At 45.5% G+C, this 15048-nt stretch overlaps 1 protein-coding gene across 2 annotated transcripts in view; it reads left to right on the forward strand.

Annotated features, from left to right (window-relative positions):
• Positions 1-15048, forward strand: part of Mapkbp1 (mitogen activated protein kinase binding protein 1) — a 50685-nt gene that overhangs the window by 11597 nt on the left and 24040 nt on the right. For both annotated transcript variants that reach the window (NM_001108589.2, NM_001434329.1), the window contains 1 exon segment: positions 10968-11059. In NM_001108589.2, the coding sequence (NP_001102059.1) occupies positions 10968-11059 (92 nt within the window).

The raw sequence follows: 15048 nt of genomic DNA on the forward strand, positions 1-15048 counted from the left end.
TTAAATATTATTTTTCATAATAGTGAAATCTTTGATGTTCTCCCAGGAGCTCTTGACAGAATGACATACTTGTATGAAATAAAATTCCTTGTATCTGCTGAAAAGAATAAAGTCAATCTGTCTGTTGATGTGCAGTGAAGTGTAAGACACATGTAGAGTAACAGATTATAAAATGCTTTGGAAATGAGTACCTACATGTCACACACATCTAGTAGTATACGCATAGAAAAAGTGAGGCTATAAACATCACTTGTGAGTATTGGTTACCTCAGGAAGACTTAGGGTATGGTAGACTGTCACTGTAATTTTGTAAGATTTGAATCTGAAATAATAAGCCTACATTTTTGTATCATTTTTATAAATAGAAAAAGATAGTAAAATGAAAGTTTCTTCAATTAGAATGTGTTTTGAATTTAAATATAAAACATTTGAAATCTAAAATCCGTATTTTTTAGTTATACACAAATGTTACTGAAAATATGTCTGGTATCAGCTTGTGGTTTGGGATATACACACACGTGTGTGTGTATGTGTATAAGTGTTAATGGGATACAAAAATACTTTCTTGGGGGCTGGAGAGAGAGATGGCTTGGTGGTTAAGACCACAGTTCACAGCTGCCTGTAACTCCAGCTCCAGGGGATCTGACACCTCTGGCCTCCTGTGCTCCTGTACTCATGTACATACCCCCAACACATGGCGGAGGGGGAGAGCTGGGGAGGGAGACAGGAAAATAATAAAAATAGAATCTTCAAATTGTCTCTTAAGAATCCCTGACAACCTTGTACATTTGAGATCTTTAAAAATATTTTCTTGTTGATGTTTAGTCACTAAAATGTTTTGATGCTTTTAAAGTAATACATGGTTTATGAAAAGAGTTTACTCAAGGGTAATATAGAGAAGTGAATAATGAAGAAAATATCTCCTAATTTCAACACTCTGGGAGACCACTGAAAGGCCAGACTCAGGATATGCCGTTTGAGTGATCTGCAGGAAGGCGAGGGCGTCAGTCTGAGGCGGGGGAAGAAGTAAAGCGAAAGCCCCAGGCAGCTTTTTGGGAGTAAAGAAGAATCCAGAGTGACAGATGTGCATGTAGGAAATCAGATTTGAATCGGGCTGGTGATGCACGGTGCAAACATTTACTTAGTTTGTAACGAGGAGGTTTTGAACCAGGAGAGGGGAAAGTCTACTGGATGGCTTGCTGTGAGCACCCTTGCCCCATCAGGAGAGTGGTGAACACCTATCATCAGTCACACGTTCACTTTACCCAGGTCAGCAAGGCAAGGAAATGGTGAGCATTCTCCCTGCTGACATGATCGGAAACCAGGAGATCAGGGAAACACTCAGGTGTATAGATTGGTAAATGCCCCCCTTTTGTTGCTGTTTTGGGACAGGGTCTCATATAGTTTAAGACTATATGAGACCTCAAACTTACTATATAGCTGAGTTCCTAGTTCTCTTGCCTCTGACTCTCTGGAGTTACAGGTGTACGCTGCCACATCTAACTTTAATTAAGCTCTTTTGAGGACCAGACATCATTCAGTTTGTAAAGCTTTGAGATTCTGCTCTTAGTATAGAGAAGTCAGATATTAGAGGGGAAAATTCCCTCCCCCATCAGGTCTGAATTGAACTGTTTCATATCTTTGCTTTTCTGGTAACCATGGAAAAGTAAGGGAGGGTCAGAAGGCTTCCTCTGCTGAGAAACTGGGCTATTAAGGCTGCTTTACTAAGCTTACCAGATGTGGGCACGTGCTGGTGACTGTACTGTAGCTGACTCTTCAGCAGAGTTCCTTCATTCTTCTTGATCTGATGCTTTCTTGCTTCTTCCTTCATCTGCGCAGAAAACCAGACTCTTTTCTAACACTGCAGTGCCAGCTCCCTTGGAAATACGTATTAGCTCTCCATATTGACCGTAGGCTGCATGCAGCATAGCCCAGACATGGCTGGGTTCTGACCACGTGTGATAGTCCAGCATTAGGAAAAGCTCCATCCCTCTTCTTTTTTTTCTTTTCTTTTTTTTTTTTTTACAGCCATCTAGTGAGGAGAGACAAGAACCCATTTTTATAGACTTGTTTCAACTAATGATAAGTTGTAACTTTTTTGGGTTTTTTTGAGACAAAGTCTCTCTACATTGCCCTGACTGTTCTGAAACTCACTATGCAGACCAGGCAGGCTTCAAACTCAGAGATCCATCTGCCTCTGCCTCCTAAATGCTGGGGTTAAAAGCATGCACCACCATACTCTGTCCAAGTCGTGACATTAAAAAAACAAAACAAAACAAAACAAAACAAAACCATTAGCTAGAGAGATGGCTGAGTGTTTAGGGGGCATACTGTTCTTGCAGAAGATCTGATTCGGCTCCCAGCACCCATGTCAAACAGTTCATAACTGCCTTTAACTCCAGTTCCAGAGGACTCTGCAGGCATGCTCGCTTGCTCCCCTCCCATCCCCACATACAAAATAAACAAATCTTTAAAAACTAAATAAAACCATAAAGCTAGTATGAAAGGCATGTATTGTACCCCTATCTTCCCCTGATAACTTTTGTCATCTCTTTTCTAGTGATTTTGCTGTGTTTTGAGATGGGTTGGCCTGGAACTCACTACTTATTATGTAGCCCAGGCTACCTTCAAACTTATAATGGTCCTCCTGGTCTCAGTCTTTAGAATGCTAGAATTATAAATGTGTGTTACCATGTTCAGCCTCCATCATTCCCCAAAGCCCCAGCCTGGGCTTGAACGCTTGGGCTCCTTCACTTTCCAAGTCGCTAGGACCACAGGAGCATGCCTGTTACTGTGCCCTGGTGCCCTCTGCTTCTTTGGTTTTCAGGCCTGTCCCTGATGTGCACCCAGAGGTGAGGTGATTTCCTAATGTGTTCTTGTAGTAATGGCAGCATTCTGTCAGTGTTGGAAAACCCAAACCTCTTCCTCAGGGCACCCTGGTTTTTGCTACCAGACAGCCTGAGCATCCCTCCTGGTTTACCTGACTGATTCTTTATCTGTGAAATGGGTATAATGCTAGTCCCTCAAAGTTGTCAAGAGTATTGCCTTAGATACTCAATGTGACGTGCTTGAGCAGATCCTGACAGGTTATTTGTTCAGTGAGTGGTAACTCTGGTTGGTCTACACAGACCCTTTTGTCCCCTCAAGTGTTATCATAAGACTTGAAGTACTAGTTTTCCCTTTTGGTTCCAGCAGGGGTTAAGATTTGGGGAAAATTGCAAAATGCTTTAAATATAGTTCAAGCCAGGTATAGTGGTACACACTTTTAATCCTGTCACTTGGCTAGGGAGAGGCAGGTGGATCTCTCTGAATTTGAGGATAGCCTGGTCTACATAGGGAGTTCCAGGATAGCCAAGGCTACAAAGAGAGAGCTTGTCTTAAAGCATTCTAGTTCAAAATCTGATTCTTAGGGTCACTGGGAAGAAAAGCCTTTCTTTTTCTTTTCCTTTTGGACACTGGGACCATCTGTGTTGTTCAGGCTGACCTACAAGTCCTGGCTTCGAGCATTTCTGTCAGCCCAGAGGTAGCAGGGACTTTAGATGTGAAGCTGGAGAGCTTTTAGCATGCAGATTAATAACCCTTTCTTGTGTTTTTATTCAGAAACATGCAGAGCCAGCTGTTGGTTTGTCTACCTGTAGTCCCAGCCTATGTGGAGGCTGAGGTAGGAAGAGTGTTTAAGGCCAAGAATTTAGAGAGATCTATCTCAAAAAAAAAGTGGTGGTGTCTGGGAGATGTGTCAATTGGTAAAATGCTTGCCACACAAGCATGAGGATCTGAGTTTGATCTCAGCATCTGCTTGAGAAGGTGACATTGGCATATCCTGTACTCCTGGTTCCCTGGAGCTCACTGGCCAGTCAGGTCAGCTGAACTAGCAAGCTCCAGCCTAGGTGATAGAGTGTGTCAAAAAGTGAGGGGAAACGCTATAGAAGATGCTACATATGTGTGCACATATACACAGGGATGTGCACACACACACACACACAACACACACACACACACAGATGCACACACTCACATAGTTTTGCAGGATAGGGGGAAAGGGTGTAGGCTATGGGTGGTACTGCTATCTGGGGGTTGTGGGGTGTCTTGAAATAATTCTATTACTAGGCCAAAATTGGGCAACCATTATTCTAGTTTGCTAGTCTCCAAGGACTTGTGGCTAGAGGATCTCTAAGATTACTTCTTCCAAGCAGTAGCAGATTGACCTTCCTTAGAAGCTGAGGCTATTTTAATCCCAGCACAGGAGACTGCACTCAGCTCCCATTAATTCTGAATCGTTGAGCAGAAAAGCTTGGATTTCTGCCCTATTGGGGACATTGGTTTCTGGTAGTCTTTGTGAAAGATAGTACAGCTTTAAATTAGCCACAGCAGGTAAAGGCCAGGCAGGGTTGAGAGTCAGGTCTGTTTGCCTCTCCTGAAAGGATCCTTTTTGCTCTACTCACCTCTGACCAGATGACACTTTGGACTCTGAATCTCTGAGTCCTTCTGTCTCCCAGGTCCAGTCACTGGGTCTCTGTGCAGCTGCCTAGGTTTCTGTGGAAAGCCTGCTGGCTGTGTGCTCCTCTGTGGCTTTTGCATAAGTGGCAGTTTTTAGAACTGGGTGGAAAATGTGCTTTGTGAGATTATAGTGTAGAGAACAAACAGGGGACTGTAAACAGTTTTTCTTAACGTGTAGGAAGGGAGGGAGCATAACAGGGTCTCTGGCATGTCTGTTTATGGAAACAACAGGCCACGTTTGTCCGGAGTGACTTACGCCCCTGGGGTTCATAATTTGTATTGAGTGGGATTGAGAAACTGGGAAAAGAGTGGGGAAGAGGAAGCTGGAGGCAGCCAGATGGCAACAGAAGCAGATCGTTTTCCTCCCAGTTATTGGGATTCTCACCAGTTTGAGGTCAGCCAAATCTAGATGATCCTGGCTTTTTCAAAGTGATTCTGGTTTCTAGTGCCCCATCTTGAGGGAGCAGTCCCTTTATAGTATAGGCAGATTCCTGGTGTGGTGATCCCTCACAGTAAGAAAGAAAGACAAAACCTTTACTAAAGTTTACACCTGATCCAGGCAAGGAAGCCTCCTTTGTGAACAAGCTGGGGGTGCAAGAGGCTGACTAGGAAGAGCTAAGGCCTCCTTACAGTTCCCAGGCTGTGTAGTCGAACAGTCTGGGCCTTCTTGGAACTGGTGAGATCTGAAGAGTGCTATTCCTGCCTCCTTTTAGTGCTCATGTTGACTGGTGCTCCTCCTCTCTCCTGCTGGGTACCTCATCTCCTCCACAGTATAAAATAGGCTTTCTCCAAAGCTGTGCTTAGTCTCTCCCTCCTGTCTTCTGTCTCCTCCTGCCTTGTTGGGAGCACTTCTCAATGCCAATTTCTAGCCCTACCCTCTCCAAGCTTTCATCCTGTTTATGCCGCTGAGTGGATTGCTCTGTGAGTTCCCCTAAACACCCCAGCACCTTGAGAGAACAGCGCCCTGCCCACTGTTGACCCAGGCCCTGCTTTGGCCGTAGCAGTGCTTTACTTGCTATTTCTGAGGGTTGGAATTGTGTTTTATTGCCCTCCCCAGCCTATAGTGCCCATTTATTGCCAGCTTCATTTGCTTTGTGACTTTGGTCTGTATTATTTCTGTTCTGTTGCAACTGTCGGCCTGCTTGTTTAGTTCTTGTTACCTCTCAACTTAGCTGCTCTCCTAGCTTCGTAACTGTCTCCTGGGTGCCTTTGTGTTCAGTTCATCTCACCGAATGTAGCTTTGCTTGGGTTCCCCTCAAGGCCTCCAGAACCTAAAGATTATAATTTGACACTCAAGGTCTTTCTTGAGCAAGGAATAGAGGCAGGAGGATTGCCATGAGTTTGAGGCCAGCCTGTGCTTATGCAGCAAGTATCTGGCTAGCCAGGGCCTACCTCAGACAAGCAATTCTTCTTCGTCCCCTTGTGTTCTACCTCTCTAGACTTAGAATTTTCTGGAATGCAATTTTATCTGCTCTGTCATCCTTTTGTGTTTTCACCTGTCAAGATCCTGTGAGGAGGCCAGCAAGATGGATCAGCAGGTAAAGACACTTGCTGCTAAGCCTGATGACCCAGGATTGACCTGGGGACCCACATGGTGGAAGGAAAGTACAAAGCCCCCCAAGTTATTCTTTGAAGATGTATGTGCACCATGGTACATAGGTGCACACAAGATAGATAAATGTAATTAAATAAGTCCTGTCTATGCCACAATGCCTAGTCTCAAAGTTTTGATAGAAACTTCATCTCTAAATGCCAAGAAGACAGCCAGGAAACACTGTGTCCCCACTTTGCACCATTAGGCTGGGTCACCTTCCATGAAAGCTTCCTTGTTTCCTTTCCCTGAACCTTTCCAGATGTCACTATCTTCTTCTTGGGGACTTTGTTCTTTTTGTGACCTTTGTCACACACTGGATTACTTTGTAGTAGATCATTCCTGATGGTTTTGAGGAGTGTGGGCGGGACTCCCTTAGCATCCTAGTGGCTTTATTAAAAATAAATAATAAGTAATCTGTGGCTAGAGCAGATGGCTCCGCAGGAGAGCACATACTGATCTCTTCCAGAGAACCCAAGTTTATTTCCAGCCGCCATGTCAGGAGGCTCACAGCCACCTGTAACTCCAGCTCTAGGGACATCTGACATCTCTGACTTTTCAGGCACCTTTACTCACACACATCCCTGCCTCACAGGCACATGCACCTGCACATCCCTACACTCATGCAAACACACCCGTACACAGGTTATTTTTAAAAAATTAAAATTCAAAAGTGATTTATATTTATTTCATTTGTATTTTTGCATACATGTATGTCTTTATACAATTTGTGTGACCTACCCTTGGAGGTCAGAAGAGGCCTGGAAGTGGACTTAAAGACAGTCATGAGCCTCCGTGTGGTTTCTAGAAGTTTAACCTGGTCCTCTGGAAGAATATCCTGTGCTCTTAACTGCTGAGCCATCTCTCCAGGGCCAGCTTTCAGACTTTTGAAAACACCCATTAACATCCTCTGGAGGATATGATATTTCCCTGTCTCTTTCACACTGGGAGTGGTGGGTGTGTCAGCTTTCTCTCAGAGCTACCCTAGAACTCTGCCCTCCAGGAGCATTGCTTCAGTGGAAAGATGACACCAGTTTCAGGCTGGGAAAGGCTCTCCTCCATTTCAACATTCTCCAGCTGCCAAAGCAAGAGCTGGCTCAGCCTCTTAACATGGCTGCCCTTCCAGCTTTACACTGCATGGTGATGTATATGTAGATCATGGCAGCATCTAAGGGGGTGCCCTGTTCTTGTGTGTGTGTGTGTGTGTGTGTGTGTGTGTGTGTGTGTGTGTGTAATATTTAAGTATATATATTTAAAAAATATTTAAATATATAATGTATATTATATATAAATTTTTGTCTATACAGATATTTTGCCCTCATGTATGAAGTTCACACATACATGGCAACAGAGTACAACTTGCTGGACTGTTTTCACCTTCAACCACATGGGTCCCAGGGATTAAAGTCAAGTTCTTAGGCTTAGCAGCTCATTGTTTACCCACTGAGTCTCCTCACCAGCCTGGGTTGTTGGTAACTGCTCCCCCTCCCTGCATTCTGTGAAGATAGTCTAGCTGAGTAAAGGCCAGAGTGACCCAGAGAGGCCTGAATGGCCTTTCCAAGTAGACAGCCTCTGAGCAAAGGCCAAACTAAAGTCACAGTGAGGATAGCTAAGGGAAGAACTGTTAAATCCAAGGAATAACAGATGCAAAGGGGGACACTATCGTCTGCTTAAGGTGCCTGTGGAGGCTGAGGTAAAGGTGGAGGTGCCTGGGTAGAGGCAGCAATGAGAATATAGGAGATGATCTCAGAGAAATGGCCAGAGGCTGGGTGATTTAGGCCTTTCCAAGTTTAAGTCAAATGCTTGAATTTGAACTTTAAGGGCGATGGGAGCCACCGGAAGGATTTACGTGTACAGGAATCATTGTGGCCTGCCATGTTGAGAAGACTGTAGCAGGCAGGTGTAAAGCTGGGAGAGCATTTGGAAGTTACAGTCATATTCCAGTTGAAAGACTGTAGGCACTAGAGCTTACTGGTGCACTAGTAAGTATTGCAGGGTCCCTGAGACTGGGGAGACCCCTGGACCGATCGCCATGTTAGGGTGCTCCCACTGCTGAGTCAAGGCTCCAGTGTCTTCCTGGCTGTGGGAAAGCCGTGCGTTTATCAGTGTTGATGAGCTGGGGCAAGTTCACTCCTGCTCACAACTGATGGCACTCGGTGTGTTTAGCGTTCACTTTGTAGAGCAGAGAGAACCTCTGCTACCTTTTAAAGAGAGCGCAGGAAAGCATTGTCAGTGGGACAATGATTTTGCCAAGTCCTTTGTGTTGGAGTGTTGCAGAACGAGCCTGGTTGTAGCAGACTTCAGAAGAGCTTGGGGCTCTCAGACCCTTTGAAAGTAGAGCTCAGCCCAAACCTCCCTGCAAACAGGAAGCTGGTTTGAGTTAAGAACATAAAATAAAAACCAGCTGATGCCGATGCCCCTGAATGTTTTCCTTTGCTCCTCCTCTTCAGAGAGCCAAAGGAAACTGCTCCCCCTCCCTTGGATGACGACTTTAGAAAGCCAGAAGAAGAAAAAACCCGTAAATCCTTTGAAAATAAGCCAAGATTTTTAGCCCATGCAAACTCCGCTTGTGGGATTTTCCTAACCAGGAAGAATGTTTCTCTGCACCGAGCCCTGAGAGGAAAGTGACAAAACCTAAAGATTGCTGTGGTTGGGCCTGGGCCTCAGCCTGGCAGGAAGAAGTGTATAGTGGTTTCCCATGCTTAATCTCCCAGCACATTTGTCGGTCATGAGGGATAGAGTGGACATGGCTAGAAGTGAAAGGAATATACCAGAGTATATTAAAGCGTATATTGTAATTACATAATGTTTATGAAAATCCCACTTACACATACTTGTATGTACACACTGGGTCACAATACAAAGCATGTTTCTTACTATGACTAAATCATAGTAAAAAAATGTTTCTTTTTTACTATGAAAACTATTCTTTAGGGTGTGCATAAACCAAACTGAATCTTTCTGCTTTGTCTTGTTGAAAATTGCAAACTAGTTTCAAGCTTCTCTATAGAGCTGGATTCTCTACCCACAGAACACCTACCCACATTCCTATGGTGGGGATGGGGAGGGCAGCTGAAGACCAACAGACTTGGTCTTTGGAACCAGCACTGACCGATAGGGTGGTAAGGGATTGTACACATTTGAATCTAAAGGATTTGCTTCAAATTATATTGGTGGGAAGAGAACTAGAGGTCTGTACTTCACTGTACTTGGTTTGATGGCCTGCATTCCACTTGGGACATAGTTAGTAGCTTCAGACTCACTCTCTCTCTCTCTCTCTCTCTCTCTCTCTCTCTCTCTCTCATTCCTGTGAGCCAATGAGATGTTAGACTGAGAAAAATAATGGGACAAGGCAGAAATTCAGACTCGCTGTCCAGAATGTCTAGCACAGGCAGGCTAACATTAGGTTTAGTGCCGAAGCTGGGCAGTGGATAAGTGAGCAGTGTGAGCTTAGGCTGATGCACCGTAACCAAACCACCAGTGCATAAGCACCTCTTGGATCAGTTCCTAGTCCATATCCCTAAGAAGCATTACTTTGCCACCTAATTCAATGGCCTTTGAGGTTTCGATTTTTGCTGTTCATACTGTTATATTTAGTTGTGTGTGTGTGCGTGCGTGCGTGCGTGCGTGCGTGCGTGCGTGTGTGTGTGTGTGTGTGTGTGTGTGTGTGAGTGTGTGTGTGTGTACATATGTGTGTAGTCAGAGGACCTAAACAGGATCTCTGGAGCACTTTCAACTCTTCCCTGTTTGAAGGCAGTAAGAGAAGACACACCCAAAACTCTCACTGTTGATTGTGGGCTCCCCACTCTAGACACTGGCCTGTCACAGTAGACTCTTTCTGGCCCTGTATGTGGTTTACACCACTCCTTGACCCTGTAAGACTCTCTAGGTCAGAGTTTTCATAGGTGAGTACGCTCTGTCTATGTGGGCTCCTTGCCCTCAATCAAGGAAGAACAAGGACATCCCTGAGGAAAGGCTCATCCAGGAAGTACAGACAGCCCTGGAGGGAACTAGAACTGGAGTGACCAGAAAACCTGTGACATGAGTGCCATGGAGTGACAAGTATGAGGTTATAGGGCAGTGTGGACCTCACATGACCTCATCCACAGAAAGACTAGTCAATTAATTTGAAGTTAGTCTAGTGGGGGGGTTGTGGCCCCTAGACAATGAGGGACAGCAACACTGTGGATGAAGGTGGTGAATGTCTCATGTGTCACGTCTTCTCAGACTCTCCAGGCATTTACAGCGGCTTCCCTTTCATCTCTGTGGGAGTTGTGGCTTAATAACAATAATCAGAGTACTGTGAGCATCTGTGATTTGCAAAACACAGCAGTAAGCCTTTCTTAGGCCTCCTAGGCTCCTAGAGTGTTTAAGTGGCAGGAGTGGGGGTGGGGGGGTGGGGGGGTGGAGCCCTTCGATGGGACACGAAGATCAAGGATGTCCGAGTTACCTAATTGATACCTGACCTCCTTCTGGCTCTCGGTAGAGAGACCACAGTGGCCTTTGACAGCTTGAAGGCCAGTGACCTCTTGTCAATCTCATAGACCCCCAGATCCCAGCCTCTAGCCTACAATTAGTGCCTTCTTGCAGTGGAAGAATTCTTGTTCCTCTTTGGTTATAAATCTGTACTTTAACTGTTTTCTTTCCCTTGGTCACAGCAGGGGGAACGTGTTAATAAATGCAGGTGGCACTCACCACTGGCGTTTTCTCATGTGGTCAAGAGGCTTTTGGTCAGAACAAAGTCTGAAGAAGTCAGACTGAAAAAGGTTGTAGGACACTAGTGCTGCAGGGGATGAGTCTAGGAGCCTTTAGCACCTCCCTTTAACCCAACTGTAACTCTGTGGTCTGTAAGGAGTCACTCTCTGTCTTGCTCTAACAGGTGACCTTGGAGAAGGTACTGGGAGTAACTGTATCTGGAGGCAGAGGACTTGCTTGTGATCCCCGGTCTGGCTTAGTTGCCTACCCAGCTGGGTAAGTGCCTTTCAGGAGATCTTGCTACATGAAAGCTTTTTTTTTTTTTAACATTTTATTCTTTGGGAATCTCATATAATATATTTTGGTCATATCTACTCCCTTCCCCTACTATTCCCACGTCCACACCACCTTCCTACCATTTAACATTCTCTCTCTCCCCTTCCCCTCTCCCCCTCTCTCTGTTTAAAGACCCATCAAGTCAAATTTGTGTTGCCCAACTATTCTTGGGTGTGAGGATTATCCTTGGATGTGCTATCAGGTGCCAACAGCTCCTTGGTGGGATGTGAGACTTTTGCTCACCTCACCACTTCTACCCCCTCCCCAGCCCACCCATGTTAGCATTTTGACTGACTTGAGATCCTATGAATGCAGTCACAACTGCAGTGTGTTCTTAAGTACAACTGTCATGCCATTTCCAGAAAGTTTCATTGATGAAAGTTAAGGCCTCTGGCTCTCACCCTGAGCCTTGGGGAGAATAGTGTGAATTATGATCAATGTAGACCAATTGAGGTGGACAGGAGGCTTCTGAAATCTCTTAAGAGAGACTCTAGGTCAGTGTTTTAGCCATTTCTGTGGAGAAGATGCAAATTCTTTATTAATATTTGGTCATGCCTACTCATACATACATACAAATTTGTATTTTTTTCTGTACAGGATTCCCAGTCTTTTTAAAAACTGTTCTTTTAAATTTTATGTGTATTAGTGTTCTGCCTACACTCTGGACCATGTGTTAGTCTCATGCCCATGGATGATTATGAGCTGCCTTATAGGTGTTGGGAATCAAATCCTAGTCCTTTGGAAGAGCAGCCAGTACACCTAACTGCTGAACCATCTTTCCAGCCCCAGCACCATCTTCTGATATGTGGACAGATCCATCACCCACTGCACTGCTGGCCCACCCCCCAGCACCATCTTTAATAACTACCTTCTAATTTTCATTGTGATATGGCTTCATTGTGATATGGCACCAAATATTTAAAATCCCTACCTCAGGGCTTCAGTAGTGCTCACTGGCAGAGTGCTTGCCTATTCTCAAAGCCATTCTTGATTCCGAGCAAAATTAATACCTATCTCATGAACTTTAGTAACTCTAGCGTCTGCAGCCATCACCACAGCCTACTTGAGAATCTCCATATAGTCAGTCATGCGCAATGCTTTGTAGCTCTAAGTGCTTGAGAGGTTGTAGCAGGATAGCACTTGAACTTAGGAGTTTGGGGTCGGTACTGTTATGACTCCACAGTTTAGGGAGGAAAAGTGAGATTGAAGGTGAGGCGGTTTGCTCAGGATCACATTGCCATTGTCTTTATTGGAGCCCAAGTCCGAGTAGCCTGACTACAGAGCTCTGGCTTTTTTTTTTTGGCTTTTTGAGTCAGGTTATCTCTGTCTCTGTTAATGGCCCTGGCTGTCCTGGAACTTGCTCTATAAACCAGGCTGGCGTTGACCTCACAGAGATCCAGCTGCCTCCGTCTCCCAAGTGCTGGGATTTAAAGGCCTGCACCACTATGCTTGGCTTGACTCTTAAATGGCATGGAGTGGCCATTTAAGTTTTTCTGATCTTTCTATTTTTCTATCTACCTGACACTTGAGGATAGTTTATGGCCAGATTAGTCTATGCCAGGAAGACTTCAGCCCCTGGGTTCTGAGTAGGGTGTCTCTGGTGTTTTGGTGTGTGTGTGGGGATCTGATGGTGTTTAGTGTCCATAGTCAGGGTTGCTGCTATGGCTTAGCCTGGCAAAGACAGGACAGGCTGCCTTTTCCCCTCCAGAAGCAACTTGATAAAAGGCCTGCCCTGCTAAATAACTGAGTGCTACCTACCTCAAGGGAATTCCACTTATTCTGTACCTGCTCCTGCCTGAGAAAGCCAAGTCCCTTCTTGATGGAAGTAGGGCTGGGGCTAGATAGAGGCTGTACGGAAAAAGCTTGGGCACGCTTCCGGTATGCTGAGCCCCTTGTCAAGGACTTGGGAAGTGTGAACTCTGACCCGTTCTCTCCTTTCACAAAAGTCTGTGCCAGGCCAGAGCCTTTAGTGGGTGCTTGTCTTTTCAGGTATTTGCAGCCCAGTGTGCTGCCTGCAAATCCTCCTGACCTAGGAGATTTCCTGAGTACTCTTCGCTTTGGTAGCCCTGGACCATACTCGAAAGCTGTTCCCTGAGCTGTGGCTTTCTTAGGATTTTGGTTTCTGTCTTTGCAAATGACTTTTCTCTGTTGTACTCCTAGGGTGCATGGGGTTCACAAAAGTCTGTGTGAGCCCAAGCAGGCTTTTCTCCTCCCTCCTTTGCCTAGCACCACCCTCAGCCCCCACATACCAATGTTCCTGCTGCTCTCATGTAGGAGCCAGCTCAGGTATCCTAGAAACAAGAAGAGAAACAAAACTCAGAATCCTCCCAGAGGCCTAGTAGCAGCTATCAAACCAAAACAAATTTTTCTGAGAGGAAATGAAACAGCACAGTGAAGGGGTGGGGGTGGGGGGTCAGCACATGTGTCAGGCAGGCAGAGGTGGATGGGATCTGAGTGAACATGGTCTCTGGGCCAAGACCCATCAGTTTTAGTGGCTCCTGTTTCTCTTCTCCAGAGCTTTTCCTTAGCTTTTGTTGTCCCACAGGAAGCTGGCCCCTCACCTGTCTTACTTAAAGCTTCCTGTATTAGTTACTTTCTCCTTGCTGTGACAAAATACGTCACAAGAATGGCTTAAGGATACCCTTGAACTATAAGCCAAAACACCCCTGCCACTCCTTAAAGCATGGCAGCACAGGCATGAGGCTGCCAGTCCCATGGCACCCATGGCTGGGAGGCAGAGAGGTGGGGACTGGGGCTCAGCTTGCTTTCTCCTTTCTGTTTATCTGGTCCCCAGCCAATAGAATGGTACAGCCCACAATTAGCGCATGTCTTACAATATCAACTACCCCAGTTTATAAACTCCTTCACAGACATTCGTAGAGTTCTGTCTCCTACACGATTATAGATCTTGTCTCCTATACATTATAGATTATGATTAGATTGTGATCCTATCTTGTCTAATTGACAATATTACCCATCTCACCTCCCCCCTCAGAATGCCAATGCAGTCCTCGCACACTCTCTTTGAGGGACCTAGTTGGGTTGAACCCTCTTTGTTGAGCTGGCCTTTTCCTCCCGTAGCTGGCTTCATAGTTCCTTTGTCTCCTTGGGCTGGTCGGTCTTGCCCTCCCACACCTCAACCCTGCATGCACTGCCAGCATTACTTGGTGAGAGCTCTGAACAGAGCTGCTTTTCAACCACTGGGGTAGGTAGGAAGTGCCAGGGGACTGGACCTTTATAGCAGTAAGAGGAAGTGTCTTTTTTTTTCTTGGAGAAAAGAGGGAAACTCCTTTTCTGAGTGCGCCCGTATTGGAATTTAAGCTGAGATCTCAGCATTATCAAACAGACAGGTGGGAAGCCACAGAATTTTCTCCTAAACTGTAAAGCTGCATTGAAAGACCATACTCGTCCTAAATCTTTTAGACACTGAGCTGCATGCAATGTTTGTCAGTGGAGAGACTTGGTGGGCCTGAGAAGCAGATCTTTGAACTTATTACCTGATGGAATCATATGCGGGGACGCGTACTCACCAGTATCCTCTGACTTACCCCTGTTGTATATTTCTAACTTCAAGTCAGGGTTCTTAGTCCGTCCTGTAACAGTTTGCTAACTGACTGACTTGTTCACTTGGTCAACAGTTTATTAAACAACCTGCTCTGCTTAGACACCAGGGCTACAGCAGTAAACAGGAGAGGCAGGCCACTGGTACTGTGGAGTTTGGGAGCAAGAGGGGTGAGCAGACAAGCATGCAAACTAGTGAGCATGGGAGGAGCAGAGATGGTAGGTGCTCTGATCAGTCAGGGCGATGGAAGAGACGGCGCATGTGTAACGGAGCTAAGGTGGATGCTAGTGTTACATTGGGTGCTTGGGGGGCTGGAGAGATGCTCAGTGGTTAACAGCACTTGCTGCTCTTATAAAGGACCTGGGTT

Source organism: Rattus norvegicus, chromosome 3 (genome assembly GCF_021556685.1).
Source record: "Rattus norvegicus strain SHRSP/BbbUtx chromosome 3, alternate assembly SHRSP_T2T, whole genome shotgun sequence".
NCBI lineage: Eukaryota > Metazoa > Chordata > Mammalia > Rodentia > Muridae > Rattus > Rattus norvegicus.